The 24,327-nt window shown below is 41.3% G+C and overlaps 1 protein-coding gene across 2 annotated transcripts in view; it reads right to left on the bottom strand.

Moving 5' to 3' along the window:
* Positions 1 to 10,351: 10,351 nt before the first annotated feature.
* SLC35D1 (solute carrier family 35 member D1) overlaps positions 10,352 to 24,327 on the bottom strand; it is a 51,723-nt gene continuing 37,747 nt past the window's right edge. For both annotated transcript variants that reach the window (XM_082675739.1, XM_082675740.1), the window contains one exon: positions 10,352 to 12,330. In XM_082675739.1, the coding sequence (XP_082531865.1) occupies positions 12,222 to 12,330 (109 nt within the window). In that variant the 3' untranslated portion in view covers positions 10,352 to 12,221. The remainder of the gene's footprint in view (positions 12,331 to 24,327) is intronic.

Raw genomic sequence — 24,327 nt, 5'->3', positions numbered from 1 at the left:
TTTTCGACTGCACAGGATTGGGGTAGGCACCCCTAACACTCCCACTATTCAAGGGTCAACTGTACTTTATTCAGAATCCTATTCAAACAGCCTTTTCTACACCATGCCACCTCTTTCCATCCCACTTATCCAAATTCAGCCATATTTCAAGATTTCCCCTCTTGATTTGGCCACTACTTTTGTCATACATATTGTGCTAAATAAACAGCTGAACTGCCCATCTGTAAAATAAGCATGACACCCACAGTGCCAGTATCACAGGGATTATACAATCACACATGGGAAATTTTTTTTATCCCCAGAAAGTACTAGATAAAGACCTAGTAGTAGTACAGGTCTATAATCCCCTACCCAAAATCCCCACAGCCAGAATTTTTCAGATTTTAGGGAGGTAATACATCTGTTCTATAAAAGATCCATGGCAGGGTATAGAACCTATGGTAAAAACACTTATGTCCACAATAAAATGTATTCGTATTCATACAAATTTCAGGTCAAATACTGCTGCCAAATGAGTTTGCCAACAAACTCAAGAAAAAACTTGGTTTTCAGAGCAATGTGAATTTCAGAACTACAAGCTTGTAGTAGCCTTCAAATTTGGTAGTGGTCACTTGGCAGTTGATTCCAATTTCCTTTACTTTGTTACGTAACTGGCAAAGAGGAAGGTAAACAGGAAGCCGAAAGTAAAATAGCAGGGTGTGCTTTGCTAGGTACAGCAGCCACAACAGAACCCTGTACACTGGTCCTTCCGCAGAGCCAAGCAGCAGCCTGTACATGAAGCAGCAAGTGGGTGAGAGGAACCTGCCAGAGCCCAGATGTAGCCCTTCTGGAACCTCCCACTCAGTCCTCTGATTTTATAGAAGGGAAAACCTAAGGCCCAAAATGGAGAAATCACTTGTCCAAAGTTCAACAGCCTTAGACTGAGCTTCTTAGACAAGATCAGATCCCTCTGTCTCTTTCTTTCACGACACTTAATAGTTATATAAGTAGGTATGCGTGGCTAGGGCCATGGGCTCAACCCTTGGCCAATCAGTCCCTATGGCCAGGGAAGTGGATACTATTAGCCATCCTTTAGCCAACTCATAAGGTGGGAGCTGCTTTTGGATTCATTTGGCTAGGACAGTTGGGGAAGAGTCATTCCCTCAAAAGGAGCATGTGCCAATCACAGACGAAGGGTCATCAGGCAGCTAAAACAAGCCTATTGCAAATAATACATGTACCATTATTGAGTGATTGCCATTACATGCACTGGGCTAAACACTCATAAACCAATCTCAAAACGATATTTCCCCCAACTTACAAATGGGGAAACTAAGCCACCTTGAGAAGATGAAAGACTTAACCTTTCCAATCATTTGGATTTTGTTCACTTTGTATTTTTCCAGGTTGGATCTTTGCGTTCAGGGAAGATGTGTGTTCTGGGGTAAAAAGCAGATGTTGCTTGCAAACAACATTTTCTCCTAGCCTGTTTCCCACAAGTCAGTTTTGGAAAGGAGAAAGTCCGCAAATTGAAAAGATGGTCAGTAGGCTCTGGGAAAAGCTGGAATGCAAATCTCGTTGAGTAAGACATCAAAGGAATGGCTGCATGGGGTGTAGGACAGGCTGCACTCAACGCACTGGAACTTCCAGGAGTAAAAAATATCACTGTGCCAAAGTCTGTAATCTGTGGTGCCACCTGCCTTCAAAGGACACCTTAGAGTTAGTCATTAAGATGAGTTCAGCAGTGACCATGAGGGACTGAAGACAAGAATGTCCCCCTTCTATATTCTAGGCACCAGGTGACTCTCCCTTCAATCTTGTCTAACCTTAGAGAAGGACTGAGATTGAGTATCCTGCCAAGTGGCAAGATGGGGACTCATGTAATTTGATTTAAAAGAATAATTTGACATTTCCTCCACATGCAGACATTACACTGTACTGCAGCTCCAAGAACTCAGAGCAAAAGGTAGGCCTTACAGGAAGGCAAATTTATATTCTGTACAACAAAGAATTTCTCACAATTACCACTGTCCAACAATGGGACCTTCCTGTGCCTGTTTCCTCACCTCTAAAAGTTAATAATGGGACTTATATTAAAGGACAGTTTAGAGGATTCGAATGTACTTATATGTAAGGTGCCAAGAAGAAATGCCTCCCTAGCATGTAGCAAATGCTCAGTAAACTTATTTTTACTGTGGGTAGTGGATGTACTCTGTTCCATGGCTACACTTCAAATTTACCTTTTTGGAAAACACTTGGAAACCTAAGATAAATACTTAACAATGTTCATGTTTGGTCTCCTGAAGACATTAGATTTCAGCCAAAAAAAAAAAAAAATTCACCACAGTTTTACTTATAAACAAAAAATAGAAACAGATCTCATCATCACCTATTAATTCTACCTCCTAAAATAACGCGAATCCTGTTTCTCTGCCGTGCTTTCACAACCGCGTTAGGACCCCATCATTTCTCAGCAGGACTGTGCATCCTTCTCTAGCTGATGTACTTACCTGTACAGTCCCACCCTTCTTTGACCACCACCTGACAGTAAGCTGCACAGCAACCTCAGCGATCTTGTTATTGTGCAAATCTGATCTATAGCAGTTCCTTGATTTAGGCACACTGGTAGCCAGTGGGCCAAACCTGGCTGGCAGATTTGTTTTAATTCGAATGCCTTTAAGCAGGTAGGTACCACAAGCCCTACCACTCACTGTCGTATGTACTGATTGCATTCTTTCAGATTCACACTTCTTTCCTGCCTGGGCCCTGTAAGATTTGAATTTGTCAGTCTACAGTATACAATCCAAATACTGCAGCTGGCATAATCTTTCTGAAATGAAGAAGAGGCTATGTTTCTGCCTTGCTGTGCTCAAAAAATGTAGCTATTAATTGGCTACTCTTTGTCTAGATGTATTCAATTCAGGAAATACTGTGTCCCTACAACGTTACCCAGCACTCTTCTACGTGCTGTGCCGGGGACACAAGAGCAAACAAAACAGACCAACATCTCTGCCTTCATTAAGCTTAAATTTGATGAGAGGAGACAAGTGCTGTGGAGATAAAGCATGGAAGGGGAAGGGAGTATGGTGGGGTACCATTTCAGAGCCGCTGGCCAAGGAAGGCCCACAGAGATAGGGGCATGTGCTCTAAAGACTTGGGGGGAGGGGTGGAATGCATTCCAGACAGAAACAGATACAGTGGCCCTGGAATGCTGGAGGCCTGTCCCTCCAATAGCTTCTCAGTTGAATCCTAGTTGTCCCTCAAGAATCAGCTCAAAGGCAGTTTCTCCCAAGAAATTTTTCCTACCATTCCCAGGTAGAATGGCATTCTTCCTCCCATAGATTCTTACATATAGCTCAGATAATTTCATGATTCTGTCATCATGTGTAGATATTGGCCTCAAAAATATCCACTGAAAAAAATAAGTTACCTGAAGGATACGCAGACATGATGAGGCGCTCTGGTGAAACCCTCCTACTGCATTCTCCTAACGCAGGGATGTTATCTGGAATTCTTTGGAAAAAAGGTTTTGGAATCAAAAGTCCAGATTTCAGTTTATCAGCTGAGGGACAAATCCCTCAGCCTTGTTTAAGCCACCATTTGTACATTGTCCCATGAAAACGCATGATAGAGGCCTAACTCTGTAACAGCATATAGTAGGCATAAATAAGTAAATCATAGTGCTTTTCTCCTTCCTGGAAAGCAAATTGCTTTCCACCATAGATTCCCCCAGTGGTAGCTGTGGCCACAAGAGGGCACCATCAGCGTAACTGAAAAGCATGGCTGCTTTGCCTACTCAGGCTCCACCAGCCACCAGCTCCTGCCAGCTTTTAGTCCACTGTGTGTGAACTCTGAATGAAGAATGCCAACTGACAGGCATATGGTGGTGATGAGCTGGTACCACCAAGTATATTACAAGCCTACGAGGAGAAACAAGTATCCAGTGCCGTGGGGAAGAGCAAAGGCTGATCAGGATTGGAATGTGGGTTCCACAACCACAGTGCACAGCTGTACCTCCCTCAGCTTCACCTGTAAAACAAGGTCGTGCCAGGCCTCTGCTACAGGCTGTGCGCTGGCCTCAGTGAGCTCAGTCTTGCTCGATGGATGGATGAACAAACAGATGTGATGAGAGCTTCAGGGAAGAAGTCCTGGGGGCACGTGGTCACTGCTCACCTGCTGTGGATACACAAAGTCCCCAGCTCTGCGCTCTGCCCCTCTCGACAGTGCCTCTTCCGTGCTGCTCCCCAATAACCGAGGGCCCTGTGTGCGGAAGCCAAGCGAGACGATAAACCAGCAAGGGGCTGTGTGAAAGAGCATATATCTCACAAATTAGAAAGAAAAAAACTCTAAGATGATATTTAAAAGTTGATTAAAACACATGCCTTAAAGGACAGTCTCTTCAACAACTGGTGCCAGAAAAGCTGGATATTCACATGGAAAAAAAAAAAAAATAGCTGGATCCTTACCTTGAACCATACACAAAAACTAACTAAAAACAGATCCAAGACTTAAAATTATAAAACTCTTAGAAGAAAACGTAGACGAAAGGCTTCATGACAATGGATTTGGCAATTATCTCTTGGATATGATACCAAAAGCATAGTCAACAAAAGTAAAAATAGACAGATTGCACTACGTCAAAATTTAAAACTACATCAAGGACACCAGTCAACAAGAATCAAAAGGCAACCTCCAGAATGGGAGAAAATATTTGTAGATACTATATTTGATAAGGGGTTAAAATTCAGGATATTTATGAAGAAATGCCTAAAATTCAAGAACAAAAAAATCCAATTGAAAAAAATGGACCTGAATAGACATTTCTCCAAAGAAAGTATATTAAGTGGCCAACGAATATATGAAAAAATGCTCATTAATCATTAGGAAAATACAAGTCACAGTAACATATCACCTCACACCCAGTAGGATGGCTACCATCAATAAAACAGAAAATAACAAGTGTTGAAACTGGAACCCTTGTGCACTACTGGTGGGAATGTAAAATAGCACAGCCACAATGGAGAACAGTATGGCAACTCCCCAAAAAATTAAAAATAGAATTATTATATGATCTAGCAACTCCAAAAAGAATCGAAAGCATATTCGCACACCCACTCCTATAGATTTTGTGTCCCCTCCCCCTCCCCCAATTTATATGTTGAAACCCCAATCCCCAATAAGATGGTATTTGGAGATGGGGCCTTTGGGAGGTAATTAGGTCATGAAGGTGGAGACACTCAGGATTAGAGCCCTTATCAGAAAAATCAAGACAGCGTGCTTCCTCTCTGCTCTCCACCACGTGAGGATATGAGAAGATGGACATCTGCAAACCAGGAGGTGGGCTCTTACCAGATGCCAGATCTGCTGGCATTTTGACCTTGGACATCCCAGCCTCAGAACTGTGAGAAAAAAAAATGTCTGTTGTTTACCCAGTCTGTGGCAACTTGTTAGAGCAACCCAAAGTGACAGCTTGGCTTGTTTGGCAGTATTATTCAGAATAGCCACAAGGTGGAAGAAACCAAAGTGTCCGTCAGTGGATGAACGGATATATAAAAGCTGGTATATACATACAATGGAAAATTATTCAGCCTCAAAAAAGAAAGAAATTCTGACACGTGCTACAACACGGATGAACCTCAAGGACATTAAGTGAAATAAGACAATCACAAAATGACAAATACTGTATGATTTCACTCATACGAGTTATCTAGAGTAGTCAAATTCAGAGAGACAGAAAGTAGAATGGTAGCTGCCAGGGACTAGGGGGAAGGGGAAAATGGGGAGCTCTTTAATGGTTATGGATGTCAGTTTTACAAGATGAAAAAGTTCTGGAGACTGATTGCACAACAATGTGAATATACATTATACGACTGAATTGTACACTTCAAAAGTATTAGGATAGTAAATTTTATGTTTTACCACTTTTTTTTTTAATGCCTTAATATACTTCTACCTCTGTTGAGTGTGCCAGTACCAAAAAATGCTTCCTGATGAGCATGTTTTATTTGGGGGTTATTTCCTAATAAAGCTACTCAGAGTCTTAAACACGATGAAGCAGATGAAATATTTTAAAAGCAGAGAGGTTATCAGCATTTTTTTCCCTTTCAGCTTACCACAAGTACACCAAAGACACTGGATATTTAGTCATATGTGCTATTCATGCAAAGCATTGAATGGTTATAAAAGAAAAACTGCCCCTGGGTCTTCTTCTCAATGCTCTACTCACAATATTTCTGGTCACCAAATGTGTGTGTGTTTCCCTACCAAGCCAGTCTGCTACACAGGTTGTAACAGGAACTGTAATTCAGTTCCGACACTATGTACCCGGAGTTAGCATCAGATCCTGCAGGCTAAGGGCTCAGTCTCACAAGACTGTTCCCCAACCCATTTCCAACACAAATCACAAATCCAGATTGTTACCTGTGCTTCTGAACAAACAGCTATATATCACACCCTCTCCTCACATTGGATTAATTTGTTAAGAGTGGCTCACAGAACTCAGGAAAACAGTTTACTTACTAAACTACCAGTTTATTACAAAAGGATACAAATCAGGAACAGCAGATGGAAGAGATGCAGAGGGCAAGTACATGGAGAAGGGTGCCGAGATTCCATGCCCTCTCCAGAAGCATCATCATCCCAGCACTTATGCATGTTCGATAATCTGGAAGCTGTCCAGATCTCAAAGTTCATGGATTTTTATGTAGGCTTCATTATGTTGACAAGATTGACTAAATCACTGGCCATTAGTGATTGATTTAACCTCCTGCCCCTCTCCCCTCCACTTGGAGGGGGCGGGTGTGTGGAGGTTGAAAGTTCCAATATAAATCATTCAGTTGGTTCCCCGGGCAACCAGCTCCCAGCCTTAGGGAGTTTCCAAAAGTCACCTCATTAACATAAACTCAGGTATGGTTGAAAGATGCTAAGGAAAGACACCCATTTCACTGTTACGGCTCTGGAGCTATTTCAGGAACTGGAAACGATACTAAATACTGTAACAAAAGATGTTCCTATAGCTCTTATAGAAAATTACAAGGGGGCTTCCCTGGTGGCGCAGTGGTTGAGAGTCCGCCTGCCGATGCAGGGGACATGGGTTCGAGCCCCGGTCTGGGAGGATCCCACATGCCGCGGAGCGGCTGGGCCCATGAGCCATGGCCGCTGAGCCTGCGCGTCTGGAGCCTGTGCTCCGCAACAGGAGAGGCCATAACAGTGAGAGGCCCGTTTACCACACACACACACAAAAAAAAATTACAAGGGTTTTAGGAGCTGTGTGCCAGGAACAGGGACAAAGACCAAATGTATATTTCTTATTATAAATCATAATATCACAACGGCAAACAGTATTTTCTCTATTACTGGGTCTCAGTTAACTAACTTGGATGCCATCCTCTTAAATTCAGGCATACTTATGGCTCTTGACTGTCTTTGTAGGCACTTAGAAAGAAATTTTAATACATGTGTTGAAGAAAAAGTATTTATTTGACACCTTTACAAAAATATTTAGGCACATAATTTTCATATTATGTCACCTGATTTACATATCTCAATCCTCGGTACCTTTTAAAAACACTAAAATGGTCATTTGGTAAATAGAATCTGTATTGAAAAAATACTGTGATAGGCTAACATTTGTAGACAAACTCAGTTGATTATCAGCATGAGAAAGAAACATTTATGAACAAAATAATCTCTAAAAACATTTTTGTGAGACAAAAAAATCTAACCAGTAGATTTCTTTTTAAAAAGTATTTTCAAAAAAGCAAGCTTAAAAAAAAACCCACCATAGAATACCTCCTCATACCATGATGAAGTGGCACCCTAACAGTAAGAACTAGAAGGTAGGTTTAGAAAACAGCAATGGTGCCAGAGGTTCACAAACACCAACTGATAAAAGCCTGGACACAGAGACAGCATGAAGTTGATGCATTTAATTCGGAGAAGGGAAGAAGGAATGTCTGACCTATACAGGAGCTACCTTAAGGTGACAAACTGGGAAAGTTTTAACAGAATCACCATTCTGAAGTCTAATTATCTTCCTCTCAGGTAGAAAATAATTTTTCTTTTTTTTTTTTTTTTAATTTACCAAAATACGAAAGTAATTTTATTTTTTTTTTAAACAGATGGATTCACCTGCATCACACAATATCCACAATTATATCCAGTAGGTATTTAATAAAAGACGGCCGTGAGCAGAAACCATTCTTTAACCGTGAGCAGAAACTGTTCTTTGAAACTAAGCATTCTAGAGGCAACAAAGTATAGGGTCATATTTTAAAAGAAATACACTGCCCAGCCTCTAGCATTTTAAGGAGCACAAATTAAGAATCTTAATCTTTGCCTATAGTCTTACCATGAAATAATGACAATAACAACATGTGCTGAGTGCCTAATATGTAGGAGGCGTTGTGCTGAGTACTTTGCATCTGTTATCTCATTTATTCTGAGTATCTTTTTTCCCCTCAGGGAGGGAAAAATCAATTACAGCCTCATTCACAAGGAGGACCAGTAGTACACAGCTGTAGCTCTGAGGAAGCAAGAATGCACGCACGAGAGGGAGGAGGGACCCAGGCTAGTCACAGAAGTCTAATGGCCTGGCACGCATCTCAGAGCTGGGGGACTAGTAGGAGTTATAACTCCTCTTAGATTAAAAAAGTGCTTCATTCAGCGCAGTGGGTGGGACACCCCTGATCAGCGGTGCTGACAACTGTGCAGGCAGCTTTTACTCATAAATCACGGACTCCTTTCATCTGCTTCTTTCTCTCAATCGGGTTCTGGCTAAAGAATTACACATTCCTTGAGAACAAGAACCCTGCCCTCTTCACCTCAGGTGCCCCAGAGCTTAGCATAATGCCTGGAATAAAACAGTCAATCTTTGCTCACTGAATGATACCATAATAATGAAAGCAAAGGCAGGCCCTCCCCAAATCCTGGGTTCCTTCCCAAACCAGTCAAAAGTGAAATTCTATTATTCTTTCCACGAAGATCCTACATCAGCGTTACTGATGTGAACTTACCATGCATTCCTGATACACTAGGACTACAAACAACAAACCTGCAAACATACTTTTCTTTCTTAACCTACGTGCAAGTTGGATCCTACAAATGACTGACTCATACAGCCAACTGCCATATAAGGGTATTAAAAATCACCTGACATGTTAGCAATGTGTACCCTGCCAACCAGGGTTATTCAAATCAATCTGGCACTGCCTGAAAAACAGACTGGCCAAAGACAACATCACTGTCACTGACTCAAGATGAGGAGCCACTAGTCACTAATGTGTTTTCAAAATTCTCACCACAGCTCATCTGTCTCAAAGGGCAAATTTAAGCATTTAACTCTATACTGTCTCTCTTTCTTCCAAGAGGTAGTTAACAGGTCAAAGAACTTTTGCCTTATAAGATGCTGGAATGCCAGGTAAATCTCTTTGTGTGTGCCATAACCAAGCCTGCACGTAATTGAAAACAAACTTCAAAACTGGTTGGCCAGTCTATTCAATCTCCAACTTCTCCAGGCTTCCTTCTCTTATCTTGAAATGTTGGTGGCAGTTGAAGGGGGCATCCAGCAATCAACATGGACAGAGCAGAAGCTGTAAACTACTCTACTGCTTCTAAGCATCCAGAAAGTTCAGCATAGGTCAGGAGCCCTGAGGTCATGTGCATCTAGTGAAGTTATAACTATTCATGATTTCCTCAAATAAACCTGGAGAGATGACAGATCTTCAAGGGAACCTGATCCCCAAGAAGCAGTGCAACCCCTGGTGGGGTTTTAGTCCAACACCTCTAAATGCACACGAAGTATTTCTAACATCAAAGTTCCCTCCTCCGTGTGGCTGACAGAAGAAGGAACAGAACTGCTAAAATTAGCTCCCACGACTTCCCACTGTCCCTAGTGGCAAAACCAGGCAGTGGCAGCAACATTCACAGCCAGAAGTGCATGTCAACCGAGGCCAGCCCGGAAGTGAGACAGAAGCTCAGGCATGTAGACTGACCCACCATTCTCCCTGATTCACAAAGCCTATTCCTCTCTGACTCCAAATTCAATCAACAGATTGCCTCCCTGACAGAGCTCAAGCTAGCTTAGCTGGCAGCCCCGTTTCCTCACTCCCTCAGAGGAGGAGGGAGGTTATCATTGGCAGCATGGTTCAGTGGAAAAAACAGGAATTGTGACTTACTAGCAAGTCACCTAACTTTCTCTGAGGCTTGTTTTCTTATCAATAAAACAGGGACAACAAGATATCTTGTACAAGATAATATCCTATTCTCCCACTTGAATTTTCTCAGCTCACATAATACTGGAAAAAAGTGAGCCTTAGGACCCCTTAGGCTTGTTTTCTTATCAATAAAACGGGGACAAGAAGATATCTTGTACAAGATAATATCCTATTCTCCCACTTGAATTTTCTCAGCTCACATAATACTGGAAAAAAGTGAGCCTTAGGACCCCTGGAGCTTATAACTTAGGAGTTGGCCATGAGGCTAATTCTAGGGACCCAGCACCACCGGCCAGGCTTCGATAAAGACAAAATAAGGGAAAGATATGAAAGTGAAATGACCTCAATATAATACTTTTTCAAAAATAAAAAGAAATCAAAACCTTCCAGGTCCCCTGTTGAGGCCCCAAAATACTAACTGTTTAGGTCAACAAAGGCCAGTAGATTGCAAACCTAATGAAATGGAAGCCAGAGTGTACACCAACACAAAGGTACCCAGCCTCTTACACAATGATTGCACAGCTGGCCTGAGCAAACACTCATCTCCAAAGTCAATGGATGTGTCTAAAGCCAAGTCACACTACTGTGTTCGAGTTAACACCTGACCCACCCAAAGAGGCAATTTAGGCATGCCCATCCACAGCTGCTCTCCAGGATGCAGCGCTGGTCTTGAGAGAATCGGGCATGCCCATCAAGTGACCAAGGGAGGTGGGATGTAGGTGGGAGCGTCCAAAGGAAATAGGTATGCTCGTGCCACTCAAGTGGAAAGGAAGATGATGGCTCTAACACTGACACTGCCAGAGACAGTCCAAGCCTCAACAATGGAGAAACATCTAACCAGCCTTTCTCCTCAAACCATACTCTCAAAAATATAAGATGTAGACATATTGATTCAAGGATGAGTAAAAAGAGTAGCAACCAAACCCAGAGGTGGGAAGCATGGGGAAACATGATGGTCCCCTTCCCTGCATGCCATTCTCACTCAGAGAAGAAAGGCTGAGTTGCATGGTTTACAATTGCAGCTTTTCACATACATGTGACATACACTGTAGCATGTGGTTTCGCATCGCTGTGGGGCTGGTAGACAGGTGCTTCCAACCCTGCTTACAGATCTGCAGTTTCTGAGAGCTGAAAAAATTTCCATGACTTGTTCATAGTCACAACGTCTTCTAAATAAATCAACAGAGCTAAGTTCTCTGTCTAACCCTCGGTCACTATAGCAGGAGTGAGAGCAAGGCAACTACCTCCAAAACATCCCTTTACCCCCAAGCACTTAGCACAATGCCTGGCACATAACTACATACTCAGTACATTTTAGTTGAATGAATGAATCAGAGACAGACGAATAAATGAGGAAAAGGCCTACTTCCTCCGTCCCTTCATTATCCTCATCCTACACAACAAAGAGGGAATAGAATATTTTCAAGGAAAGCACTCTGTTCATCCCATGAGTTCTTAGGGAAGCCAGCGTGGAAACCAATACACTTCAAAGCTGCACACATTTCTTTAGCGCCAAAGATGTCATCTTTGGCAAAAGGAGTGATGACATCCTTATGAAGAAAATGCAATTGTTAAGAAAGAAAATTCAAAGAAGAGAAACTTAAGCTCCTTGGCTGCATTTCCAGCAGAAGGAAGGCTCAAGTGCCTCCAGACGCGGCAACGATGTGAATGCTGAGGCTCCAGGTGAAGCACTTCATATCCGCAGCTCTCAGGGACACCTGGATATCAAACTATGGAATAAAATATTTTCAAAACATTGATGTTTCACTGTTGGCATAGAAGAACAATAAATTAAAAAGCCCAGTACATTTTCCAGTCTGATATAAATTAATTCAAATGGCATATTTAAAAGAGTCAATTATAAGTCTCTCATAAAATTTTAAAAGGCAGCAATCAATCCTCAGATTGTACAAGTGCAAAGGAATGGTATTTTCTCCATAATCAAGACACCTCAGAATCTGTATAAGAACTGCCAGTGTTCCGAGCTGATCAAAAACTCGGGCCTATGTAGCTGATGCAATCCTCTGGTCATACTGCTCCTTTCCCCTTAATGTCCAGCTTGTTACTGGCCTCTGACTGTTTGCTCAGCTGCTCTTCAGAGAAAGTGATGTAGGAATACACCAGGCTCCCAGCAATGCTGCAAAATAGAAAACCACCATCAGAGAAGAAGGAAGGAATGGCAAATGTAAGGGAGACTGGTGTGAGCACTGGAGCTACCTTTACAAATCAACAGCACAGAAAACTAAAACATATAGCATTTTCATCTACCAAACTAGAGACATTTCCCTCATCATGATATTATCCACTGCTGTTGATGCTTTGGGAAAATGAATGTTTGCACATAGTTGCCAGCAGGAGTGCCAATTTTATATAGCCTTTCTGCACGACAATTTGTTGAAATAAAAACCCTTAGAATTCGGCTTATCCTTTGACCTAGCAATCCATTTCATGGATGAATTGTATACATCTTCACAGACTTATTGACAAAGTATTTACCACAAAATCTATAATTGCAGAAAATTAGCTAAAGGATAAATGTCCCACAACAGGGAATTATATAAATTCATACAATAGAATACTATGCATCCATTTAAATGATATAAAATAAAAACTGGCAATGACAGTATTTTGTAATCTTACAAAATATTAAGTATTGTCCAACCCCATTTTATTTAAATGAACATGCATATGTATATTAATATGCATCATAATAGGAAAATGTCTGAAAGGAACACAACAAGTATTAACAATGGTTACATCTGGGGTCTTCCCTGGTGGTGCAGTGGTTAAGAATCCGCCTGCCCATGCAGGGGACACAGGTTTTAGCCCTGGTACAGGAAGATCCCACACACGGCGGAGCAACTAAGCCTGTGCTCCAGAGCCCGCAAGCCACAAATACTGAGCCCAAGTGCCACAACTACTGCAGCCCGTGCGCCTAGAGCCTGTGCTCCACAATGAGAAGTCACCGCAATGAGAAGCCCGCGCACTGCAACGAGGAGTAGCCCATGCTCTCCGCAACTAGAGAAAGCCCGCGCACAGCAACAAAGACCCAAAGCACCGCAAAATAAACAAATAAAATAAATAAATTTATTTTTAAAAAATGGTTACATCTGGACGGTAAGGTTATAGGTGATTTCTATATGTATTTTCTGCATTTTCAAAAATAATCATTCAAGACAAAAGAAATATTATTTTTAGTAAGAGTAAAAAGCATCCCAATAAGTAAGTAAACATGCAGACCCTGGGGAGATTTCACAGAGTTGGTTTCTCTCCCACTAGAATCAAGGTCACAGTGGAGAGAACCTGTCATCTGAGCCCTCAGACTCTGAGCTGGTTGCTGCTAGCCCTCACACTTGTCTACCACACCTAACGGCAGGAGGGTTCATTCTTCTGCGACAGTGATTATTCTTGTCTACTCTCACCTGGACTACATAGCCTCCTGCCCCAATCACTAAACTGAAAGCAAGCTGGAGAAGCTCCAAGAGCCAACATGCTAACCTGCCCTGACCAGCTCTGCCACCAAGCCTGCCGCCTGTGACTCCCTAGGGTCTCCAGCTGGCAGCCTAGCCTACACTCTTGCAGATGTCTCCATCCTGGATTTGGCCCCCACCTTCTACCTGACCACCTGATCCATAAACTTGCTGCTTATTTGAAATTAGTTCTCTTCTCCTCTGGACTTTGGCATCCCGGTCCCAGGAGGGTAAAAGCTGCATAGCTCCTGCAAATAAGGAAGCCAGATCAGGCATTCAGGGTACTAAATAATCAAATTGTGACCATTTATTGAAGTCTACTACATGCCAGGCATTTTACATACATCTCCTGCCACTATAATATCCCTTCAAGGTGCTCATTTTAGGGATGAAGAAACTGAGTCCCAGAAGTCATAGGTTACCTTGCTCAGGGTCACAAAGCATCTTAATGATGGACCAGAATAAAACCCAAGTCTGTCTGATTTTCTCCACTGAATCGGCTTCCTCCCTATAGCCCCTGCTCCACTTAATAGTGCAGGTACCTGGCTTTATACTGTTCCCATCAGCCTGTGAATTTCCCAAGGCTTTACTCTTAGCTCTACAGAGTGCCTTACACAGGCCTGACACTTTGTAGCACCACAATTAAATAACTGCTGAATTGAATATCTGCTATGGCCCCATTCAAAGAAAGGAGCCTCAGGAACCCATCCCTGGGCCAGGGTTCACAGAGCCTTCATCTTTTCCTTCATCTGGTTGCTTTCTTCCATTTCTTTTTTTTTCTTCTTCTTCTTTTTTCCTTTCAGAATTTGATCCGACTCTTCTGGAAACTTTTCTTATTTATCTAATGCATCAAGTAGATGATTTCCTTGGTAGCTGGGCTAGGACCCAAGGAGACAGACAGCTTACCATAGCCTTCCTGATCAAAGCTAAAACTTCTTTGAGGTTCACATTTACATCTACATGATAGTCAATTTCCCTTTGCTTCCAACCCCACAAAAAAGTAGAAGGAATGCTCTTTCTTACTTTCATCCTATCCTCCTCTAGACCCCCTCTCCTATGACAACCTAAAACATAACAATGCTCTCTTTTATTTTTCCTGTCAAGACAATCTATTATGTTCACGTTAAGCCGATTTCACCTAAATAGAAATAATGGAGCAAGGTAGGATAGAAGAGGACAAAGAACGCCCTGGAATTCACTCTGGACTTCCTCCTTATGGCGATCCTGGGACCCTATATCCCTAGCGTAGTTAGTGTGACAAAAAACATGGACTCTGGAGTTAGGTGTTGGTTCAAATCTTGAATGTAACTGCTAGCTCTGTGCCCCTGGGCAAATCTGTTAATTTCTCTTGAGATTCTAGTTCTGTACTAAAAAGATAAGAATAATACTATCTACCTAGACTTGTTTGAAGAATAAATGAGATAACACGTATAAAGAACCAGGCCCTAATCCTGGCACACAGAGTAAGCAATCAGGAAATATTTATTCCCTTCTCCCCACTTCCATGTAAGCTCCAATACTCACAGGCTAGAGGCGAGATGCATTGTTAACAAAAGGTACAGTGGTATGATAACGTATAATAAGAAGATTCCTGATGCAAGAAAAGGGCATCTTGTTACCACAGAGTTGTTTAAATAACCAGAGCAAAACCAAAACACAGAAACCATTATTCTTAACTCTGGAGATTAAAGAGTACAGACTGTTCAGGTTATCACAAGTTCCAACATGAGGCAATAATAAAAGGCTTTCATCTCATCTTTATTCCTGACCTGATCATTATCAAACGTTTACATCTTCAGAAATGGCCTTTCCTGAATCACCTGAAAAGAAGTAAATATTCATCGGCAAAGACACCATGTGCCAAAAAGCAGGGATGAGTTAATGCTGTGGGAAGAATATAAATTGCTTCCTAGAAGCTTTGGGAATGTGGGGAAGCTGGAAGGAGGAGATGAGGAGGACTAAGAAAAGAAAGGGAAAAAACCCAATTTGGGGGGGAAAGGCCTATATCTAAATTTTTATACGTCACTATCAAGTGATCCTGAATCAAAATCTGCTTCTTCAAAAAACTTCTCATTAATCTACTGGCTCTACAAATATTCACATTAAAGTTGACCTCTGATACTTTGGAACTGGTATTTATATATTCGACAATCCTAAACACTGATTTTTTAAAATCTTAAGCAATTCTCCATCTGCCTAATATTCAGATCATAGTACTACCAATTGTTAATTCACTGAGACCTGCTGTGGCAGACACAGCCAGGAAAGAAACAGAAGAAAGAGACAAAGCAAGAGTGTCCTGCAGACAGGGGTCTAGCTAGAATGCCACAAGCCTGGCTGGCAAGTGCCACTTCACCTGCTCTGATCCACTCCTGATCTTCCAAAGATCAGGCAAGTACAACCTACCTCTCCAAGACCTACGCAGCCATGGACATGTTTGCCAGCCTCATACGATTAGAAATCCATCCTACAAACATATACTAAAAACGCCCCTCCACGTAGCAGCTCCATGGCCGCGGACAAGAGTCTGAAGGAACAGGCTGTCTCCATCTCCCCCTGCAGCTGACCTGTCTGTTCACCGGTGTAGCCAGGTAGCTCTGCCTCTTAGATTAGACCCTGCCTTCCATATTCCATGTGTAAAATATGTCAACCAATATCAAGACCTATGAACTAAGACAGTTTGACTTTTACTGCGATTTCCTAATACACACAATTTCTGCCAAATAATTGAGGCAGGGCCTCTGAGTACATTCCTCCTACAGTGACCAGGGACACCCCATCTTCACTCCACACGCAGCAGCTGCTGGGGACCCTTTTCTCATCTTTCTCACCAGGCACATAAAGCAGAGCTACGCTGCCTCTTCATCTATCTTCCAGAGCTCCTATCTGAACAAAGGGAAGCAGAGAGGTGACACAGGGTTGACTAGAAAGCATTTAACTGTGGACTCTGTGACATCTGCAAAATTCTATAATGTGGGGCAAGTTACTCTCAGAACCGCTCAGAACCTTAGTTTCCTCATCTGTGAAATGGTGATTAGACTACCACCCTTACAGGATTGATGTGAGAATTAAATTATATAATTTATTTATATAACAATGTTATATATGATTATATGTTAAACCATATAACTAAACTATAGACTTAATAGGACAACAGATCATTTTCAAAAGGTTAATCAGCATACAGTAGACATCCAATAGGGGTAAGAGTCAAAATGCTAAGGCATACCAGGGACTAATACTGCCAAACGCAAAAAGAAAGGGGTTTTGGCAGTTGTCGCTTCTCCCCCATCTCTGTGGCTGCACAGCAATTTATTCATCCAGAAAGTCAAGGAGTCCTAAGTATAGTAAAATCTTCCTGGTTTTGTCATCCCAATTAGGCCTTAATCGTATTATGAGTAAGCAAGACTTGACCTAACCTCTACCATCTGTAGTGTATTAGTAACTCTCAGAGTATTTTCCTAGCTGGGTATTCATCCTTCCCATTATGAGACATTCAAGGCACTCTGCACTCGGGCACCAACCTACTTCTCTAGCACAGTCAGCCCTCGGTACCTGCGGATATAGAACCCACAGATACAGAGGGCTGACCATGGGACTTGAGCATCTGCAGATTTCGGCATCCACGGCAGGTCCTGGAACCAATCCCCCGGAAATACTGAGGGAGGCCTGTTTCACCCTTGTGAAATACGTCTTGCTCTAGCTGTACTGGAGTTCCTACCAGCACCTCCCCAGCCTCCACCCAACATCTGCCTTTCCAGCCCCACACTTCTGCTCACGCAGTACTGCATGGCTGGAATACCCACCCTTCTCTTTCTCACCTCTCCAAATCCTACCCACTGGTCAAGTCCTGGCCTAAGAATCCTTTCCACTATGAAATCTCCCAAGCAACTCTGTGTGATTTCAGTTCCTGAGACTACCACAACCTTTATTACTGGTGCCAGTCTGGATAGATACTTTGTGACCTTCGAGTGATGACAGCTGTTGAAAGCTCTTTTGAGGGAATGTATTAAAAGGGCCTCGGCATTGCTGTTATTAATGCCATATAAATGCCTAATGTTATTATAAATGCTACGTGATTCCTATATAAATGAAAGCCATTACTATTAATATAAACATTTCACACTTCCCCTCCTTTGGTCTCATCACAGTTGCCAGGGTGGTCCTATTAAAATTAAATCAGATCATGTCACTCCTCTATTCAAAATCCTCCAACTCTCTTCCTATCTCTTAAAAGTTGTCCCTAGGGGGCTTCTCTGGTGGCACAGTGGTTGAGAGTCCGCCTGCCGATGCAGGGGACACGGGTTCGTGCCCCGGTCCGGGAGGATCCCACGTGCCGCTGGAGCGGCTGGACCCGTGAGCCATGGTCGCTGAGCCTGCACGTCCAGAGCCTGTGCTCCGCAACGGGAGAGGCCACCACTGTAACAGTGAGAGGCCCGCGTACCACAAAAAAAAAAAAAAAAGTTGTCCCTAATCTGCCCCCACCCCATTACCTCTACGGCCCCATCTCATTTCAGGCACTCCACTCCCACCTGCCACACTGGCCTCCTTGCTGGTTCTTGAACACACCAGGCACACTCCCACTTCAGGACCTTTCCACTTGCTCTTCCCTCAAGAAATCAGTATGGCATCTTTGATACTAATCTCCAACTCGGGGCTGAGTCCAAACTACTCAAGCATTTCCATCATTTCCTCCCCTACTTCTATTCCTTTTTCTTTTCTGCCTCTTAAAACACCTTAAAATGTGGGTAGAGGACTCCCATCAGAACTTTTAAAAAGATAATATATTTTATGTGTTTCCTACACCTGGAAGAAGTTCCTTCAAATGTCATTAGTCTTCTGCAAAATAACTTTAGACCTAATGACCACATGACACAGTTTCACAGGACTTCCTCAGGGTGAATCAGAGAAGTTTAGTGGCAGAACTAGGATAGACAACTCTAGCTTAAAAACTGAGCACATGAAAACTGAGGTCATGAAAAGTGAACTATATATAAATAGCTAGCAGCAGTACCCATAACAAAACACACATTTTTTGGCTATATTCTATTTCAGTGCTCTTCTGTAGGGAATTATACTATAACCAAGGGCTAGCTAACCTCCCTACATCCTATTTAAAAGTCCAAGTTATTCTAGTGAGATGCCAGTTATTTAACTCTAAAAAGCCTGGTAACTGTTATAGCAGCAGCAACCAACTGATAATACAAAACATGTCCTCTCTCTCTCCAAATGAGAGAACTACTAAGTAAAGGGAAAGCTCATGTCCTTACTTCAGGAGAAGCCTAGAACCAGAAGAGAGTCTGCTAGGATGGAATTATTCAGGAGGAGAAGTCTGGAACTAGGAAGCAACACATCCTTTTAAGGAAACAGGCAAAGGAGTCCACAGTGAACGAATTGTAGATTCAGGCGCTGGGCAGAGATAGCTAGACCAAAGACCTCAGAACCTAACTCTGGAGCTAGACTCTGAGCTGCACCATGGCCCACCCCAAAGACTGCATAGACTCTAGTTTGGTGTCAGAAGCTACAGTAAAATGGGTTGTGTTACACAAAAGGAGGCTGACTTAAGAGTTATATAACCAGTATGATGACATATCCTGAAGGGATATGAAAATAAATTCATTCATCTATTCACTATTTACTAGATTGCAGTTAAGAAAATGTGGAAGGCAATCAAGGATTGAATATTTACCAGCTGGGTAGTATGTGGCAAGTTTCTCAGCCCCACTATGAAATGGAATATACACAGCATCTGTCTCAGAGGGCTGTTTTAAAGATTAAGTATGGAGTACTTGGGGCAATGCCTAAGCATAAAAAATACTGTCTGGTATTTTGTTATTATTATTACTGGTTGGATGCCTATTATGGACCAGGAACTGATAAATACTGACACAACTATAAATAAGACAAGTGGTTTCTACCCTCAAATAGCTGAGAATCTAAGGTAACAATGGCTACATATGGTTTACTTAGGTTACATTACAACTAATCAGTCATTTACTGAATGATAATTCATTAAGGGGTGAGAACTTGGACTCTGGAGTCCAACCCATCTGGGTTAAAATCCTTTAATGACTTACTAGCTATGTGACCTTGGCAGAGCTAAGAGTGAATGCACCATGTCTCTCTGGAGCACGATGCCTGGCACACAGAAACAGGCTCAATGCATGTCTTCAGAATCCATTCAACTCAAACTTTCTAAGCCTCAGCCTCCTCATTTATAAAAGAGTGATAATAAAAGAACTTCAAAAGAGTGTTATGAAGAATTAGGCAATTCAACAAAGGACAGTATTTTCAACAAAAGGTACTGGAACAATTGGATATCTATATTAAAAAAACACATACACAGGAAAAAGAATCTTCATCCAGACCTCATACCACATATAAAAATTATTACAAAACAGGCTATATACCTAACTATAAAACCTAAAACTGTAAAACTTCTAGAAGAAAATATAAGAGAAAATCTTCGTGACCTTGGGTTAGGCAGAGATTTCTTAGACACAGCACTGAAAGCACAACCCATAAAAGAAAAAAGAACTGGTAAATTAAACCTCATGAAAAATTTTAAATTTTGCTCTTCAAAAGAGATTAAGAAAATGAAAAGCAAGCCATGACTGAGAAAAACTACTTGCAAATCACACATCTGATAAAGGACATGTATCCACAATATACCGATATAAGGAACTCTCAAAACTCATTAAGAAAACAACTCAAGTTTTTGAAATGAGCAAAATATTTGAATAGCCATTTTACCAAAGAATACATACAGATGGCAAATAAGCACATGAAAAGATGCTCAACATCATTAATCATTAGGGAAATTAAAACCACAATGAGACACCACTACAGATCTATTAGAATGTCTAGAATTTGAAAAACAAAGACAAACTGATGATACCAAGGGCCAGGATGCGGAACAATTAGAACTCTCATACACGGCTGGGGGTCACACAAAATGGTACAGACACTTTCGAAAATAGTTTGGCAACTTCTAACAAAGTTAAATATACACTTACCATACGGCCCAGAAATTCCACTCCTAAGTATTTACCCAAGTGAAATGAAAACTTATGTTCATACACAACTTTTAAACAAATGTTTTAGCAGCTAACACAAAACACCTAAAAACTGATAGCTATGCAAATAACTTTCAGTTGATGAATGCATAAACAAACTGTGATGTATCCATAATGGAATACTACTCAGCAGTAAAATGGTACAAACTACTGATACATGCACACCACAGAATCTCAAATGCAACATGGAATCTCACATGCAGTATGTTAAGCAAAAGAAGTCAGACCAAGAGCTACATAACATTATGTATCATTATATGACATTCTGGACACCATATGGATAGAAAACAGATCTTTGTAAGGGGAGAGAGGCTCAATGCAAAGGGACATAGGGAGATTTTGGGGGGTAATACAATTATTTTATACCTTGAATATGGTGGTTACATAACTGTAATAGTTGGTTACATAACTGTATGCATTTGTCAAAACTTGCAGAACTGCACAGGAAAAGGGGGACATTTTACTGTATTTAAATCATATGTTAATTTTTTTTTTTTTTAATGGAAGGGAAAAAAAAAGAATCACAGATAAAGATAAGCTCCAGAGATTCTACAAATTCTAGCCCGGGCAGTTATGCGGATGATGGTATCATTATCTGGAGAGGATACATTACTCGGGCCAAAGCCACGGGCCAGAGCCCAACCTCTGATGAAAGTACAGAAGCGTGTTCTGTCACCACCCTTCACTATTCGTTCCCCACTTGCTCTGTTGCTTTTTTGGGCTTGGGTGAACATGCACTAATTGGCCACTGGAAAAAGGCACTTAGGGGAGTTAGAGACAGCCAGGCTCTCCACAGAGCCCTACTGAAAAAAGAAAAAAAAAAAAGCCTTCATAAATCACAGTATCAAATTTGAATGGAGCCTGAGAAGCTAGCAATGCAAACCTCCTGCTTCCTGGAATTGAATCATATCAGAGGGGGCTATTTAAACTTTCCTTAAAACAGCCAAGAAACCAGGCAGGGTGAAGGGGAGCTAGATGCATCTGAGTTTAATCAGAGAATCCTTTAAGAGTACAGTTTAATTAGTGATTTCCTTCAAAGTGCAATCAGCCAAGGATGGACTGACACCATGTCCAATCAAAGTGAAATCTATTAAGTAGCCAATTTAAGTTTGGTTTTCACATTTAAAAAAGAAGTAATATTCACAACCTATGAGTCTGCTTATTAACTAGTGGAAGATAAGTCAAAAAAACCAATAAAACCATAATTTTCATTTTAAAGAGAAAAAGTGAAAGAAAAAAAGGCAACATATACTTTCCTTTACAAATGCTGTAAAGCATGTTGTAATGGAAAGAGTATTTGAAACAGAAGGTCACCTGGATTTTAATCCCAACTCTGCAAATAATTTGAACGCTGACTGGTGACTAAGTATACCACTTATTGTCCTTAATCTTATAATGAAACAGAGATTAAAGAGATACGGCATGTAGGGCTTCCCTGGTGGCGCAATGGTTGAGAGTCCGCCTGCTGATGCAGGGGACGCGGGTTCGTGCCCCAGTCCGGGAAGATCCCACATGCCACAGAGTGGCTGGGCCTGTGAGCCATGGCCGCTGAGCCTGTGCGTCCGGAGCCTGTGCTCCGCAACGGGAGAGGCCACAACGGTGAGAGGCCTGCGTACCACAAAAAAAAAAAAAAAAAGAAGAGATACGGCATGTAAAATTTATTACAATAAAATGTGAAAGCAATTAGGAATTATTAAAAATACTACAGAGGGGAAGAGTACCAATGACATCATTATCAACTAACCTTGCTAGCAAAACAGTACTGTTTAACCAGAACTATAATGCACTACTTAAACACAAAAAGAAATTCCACTGGAAGAATTTTCAAGATGTTACGTATGTTAGGCTGACATACGTTGTAACATTCCAGCATACTCAGGCACTTCAAAGTTTTTTTTAAGTAGCCTGAAACGTGAAAAAAAAAACCAAAAACCTAATATTTCTTGTAAGATACTATAAGAGATTTGAACTGCAGATATCTGAAAATGCAAAGAGCAGCTTTTATTTCATTTTGACTATCGAGTTCTCATTTAAAGGGGACAAAAAGAAAATCAAGGCATCTCTGAATCGGGTCTATAACATGTCATAATGATTCTTTAATCTAGATTTTTAGAAATGAAGGAAACTCAGGCCACATCCAAAGTCAAAACTGGTTCACCATGTTGATCCTTACAGCCTGGCCCTTCTTCACAGCTATTAATGAAAGAGACTGATATTTACTAAGCATAGATGTGAAGCGATGAATCAGGTACTTTACATTCACTGGATTATTTCATTCCAACAACTCTAAAGAGATAGGTATTTCTATCCCAAACACGTAAGAAAACTGAAGCTCAGAAAAGATAAACAACTCATTCAAAATCACACAGGTAGCAAGCATCAGAATTGTGACTCTGACCAAGATCTGAGACTCAGCTACTCATCTTCCTTCTATAATATGCAATCCTCAGGTATACTTACATACCCATCATCTCACCAACTCCTACCCCACAAATAAAAAATGATTTTTCCTCTAAAAGGCAAACAACAATAGTGGCAAATAAATGTCAGGGAAGGGGAAACAATGAATTACTAACCTATTAATAATATTAGTATGGAATATTAAATTCTCATATTGATTCATAAGAAAGGTAGAATAGGTACTATCATTTGTTTACATTTGAAGAAATAAAAGCTCAAGAGAAGTTATATACTTTCTTGCAAATTAAAAAAAAAGATACTACCATATTCTAGAAAAGAGCTTTATAGTTTCCAAAGTGTTTTTTTACCAATCCATACAGCAATATACAGCAATCCGATCAAGCAAATATTTATTAAGCAATGACCAGGATTCACTCTAGGAGCTTGGGAAACGTGAGTGAAGAATACAGGCAGAGATCCATACCTTCACAGAACTTACATTATAGCAGGGGAGATAGAAAATAGGTAATATATATAAATATAAATAGAAAAGTAGAGTAAGAGGGTTTGGGAGTATCAGAAGAGGGAGAGCAGGCTGCAATTTTAAATAAGGTGGTCGGGACAGACCTCCTTGAATAGGTAACATTTGAGCAAAAATTTATAGGCATAAAGGAATTAGCCACGCAAAGTATCTGGCAGTACAATGTTCCAGGTAGAGGAAATATCCTGTCCAAGCACCTAAAGAGCGAGCATGCCCTGTATTCTAAAGAAACAGCAAGGAGGTCTGTGTAGATGAAGTGAGGTGAGGGAGAAGAGAAGCAAGAGTTGAACTTGGAGGACAAGAAGGGGATAGATCTTGTAGGGCCTTGTCAGGACTTTGGGACCTGGAAAGACATGGGGGAAGGGGAGTAAAAAGAAGAGTGACATGTTCTGACTTACCTTTTACAAGGAATATACTGTCAACTCTTGAGAACTGACTAGGGGTGGGGGATGAGTTAAACCAGTGATACAAGTACAGAAGACTAGGCAGTAATCTAGGCAAAAGATGTTGGTAGCTTAGATGATGGAAGTTATGCAGATGGTGAAAAGTGACATTCTGAAGGCAGAACCAACAGAATTTGCTAACAAACTGGATACTGGGTATAAGACGAAGAGTCAAGGATGACTCCAAGGCTTTTGAACTGAGAG

The sequence above is a fragment of the Grampus griseus genome (genome assembly GCF_964374135.1).
Source record: "Grampus griseus genome assembly, chromosome: 1".
Lineage (NCBI taxonomy): Eukaryota > Metazoa > Chordata > Mammalia > Artiodactyla > Delphinidae > Grampus > Grampus griseus.
This window is presented reverse-complemented; position numbering and strand designations above follow the sequence as displayed.